We start from the raw sequence: 1,323 nt of genomic DNA, 5'->3' as shown, positions 1-1,323 counted from the left end.
TTGTGTAGATACGCGCCCACACGTGCAGGTGCGAGCCCTAGCTAACATGAGCGCCTCCACGTGCAGATGCGCATTTGGTGAGCGCTAATATAAGCATCTACTCGTGCAGGCGCTCGTTTTAGCTAAGAAACGCGCCTACACGTGTGGCCGCATACATTGGCTTGAGGTGATATACGCACTTGGTGTGTGATCGATACATTTTTTAACACCTTAGGTCTCAGGAGAGCTGGAGAGGGCCGCAGAGGTTGTATTCGAGTGGAAGGCTGAGGTGGGAGGTCAGGCAGGGGTCTGGGCGGCCTACACGTGTGCAGTCCTTTTTGGGTTGACAGTTGCTCAGTGCATGACTTGCCCGGGAGGGGGGGGGGGGGGTCGAGGAGACAATACAGTTATACGCGCGGCCACACGTGTAGGCGCGTATCTTAGCTAAAACGAGCGCCAGCACGAGTAGACGCTTATATTCGAGCTCGCCAAATGCGCATCTGCACGTGGAGGCGCTCATGTTAGCTAGGGCTCGCACCTGCACGTGTGGGCGCGTATCTGACACAAGCAGCTACGCGTGTAGGCGCGAGCCTTGGCTAAGATGCGCGCCTACACGTGCTGGCGCTTATTTTTGCCGCACTTTCCGGGGTTTGCCGTGGCTCGGGTTCCGCATCCTCGCTACCCAACGCGGTCTAGGATATCCACCTCGAGAACCTCGAGAGTGTGCATTGGCTGTCCAATTCGCGATCGATGAGCGTGTGCGGCTGGGCTGTCCTGGCGGTGGCCGTGGCCCTCGGGTACCTCGTGCAGGCCAACCTCGGGACGCTCGCGTACGGCAAGGAGCTCGGCTTCGCGGCGGCGGAGGCCTGCGCTTTGCACCAGCTCCCGACGCCTTGCGAGGACCTCACGGCCTTCCGGCCCGGGGCGCTGTTTGCCGGCGGCGGGGATCTCTGGAGCACCTTTGCCCTCGGATCGGAGCAGGCCGTGGCCGGCGCCATCTACCTCGTGGAGGGCACCAAGGTCACGCCGCTGCCGATCCTCGGCGAGCCGCCGAAGCTCGTGCTCCACGGGATCTACTTCTCGGCCAGGAGCCGCCGACTCTACGGCGTGAACCACGACGAGGCTACGGGCGAGTCGATCGAGGTCTTTGACGTGCTCGAAGAAGACGGCGTCTCGCTCAAGCACGCGGGGTCGATCCGGTCGCCGCTCTTCGCCAACTTCGCGCTCAATGACGTCGTCGAGGGCGCGGGAAAGGACGAGGTCTACGTCACCGAGTGGCAGGCGGCGGCCTTCCCTGCTGGCGGCAAGCGCGGCCTCAGCAGCGCTCCGCTCGAGCTCAGGCTC

The 1,323-nt window shown here is 62.8% G+C and overlaps 1 protein-coding gene across 1 annotated transcript; it reads left to right on the top strand.

Annotated features, from left to right (window-relative positions):
* Positions 1 to 580: 580 nt before the first annotated feature.
* EMIHUDRAFT_258457 (hypothetical protein) lies at positions 581 to 1,253 on the top strand (the record flags this gene model as incomplete). The annotated part of the gene is made up of 2 exons (XM_005760217.1): positions 581 to 643; positions 676 to 1,253. Coding segments are annotated over 2 exons (641 nt in total), but the record flags the coding sequence as incomplete, so codon positions are not given.
* Between the last annotated feature and the right edge of the window lie 70 nt (positions 1,254 to 1,323).

The sequence above is a fragment of the Emiliania huxleyi genome (assembly GCF_000372725.1).
Source record: "Emiliania huxleyi CCMP1516 unplaced genomic scaffold EMIHUscaffold_7673, whole genome shotgun sequence".
Taxonomy (NCBI): Eukaryota; Haptophyta; order Isochrysidales; family Noelaerhabdaceae; genus Emiliania; species Emiliania huxleyi.
Note: the sequence above shows the minus strand (reverse complement) of the source record. Positions and strands in the feature narration are given on the sequence as shown.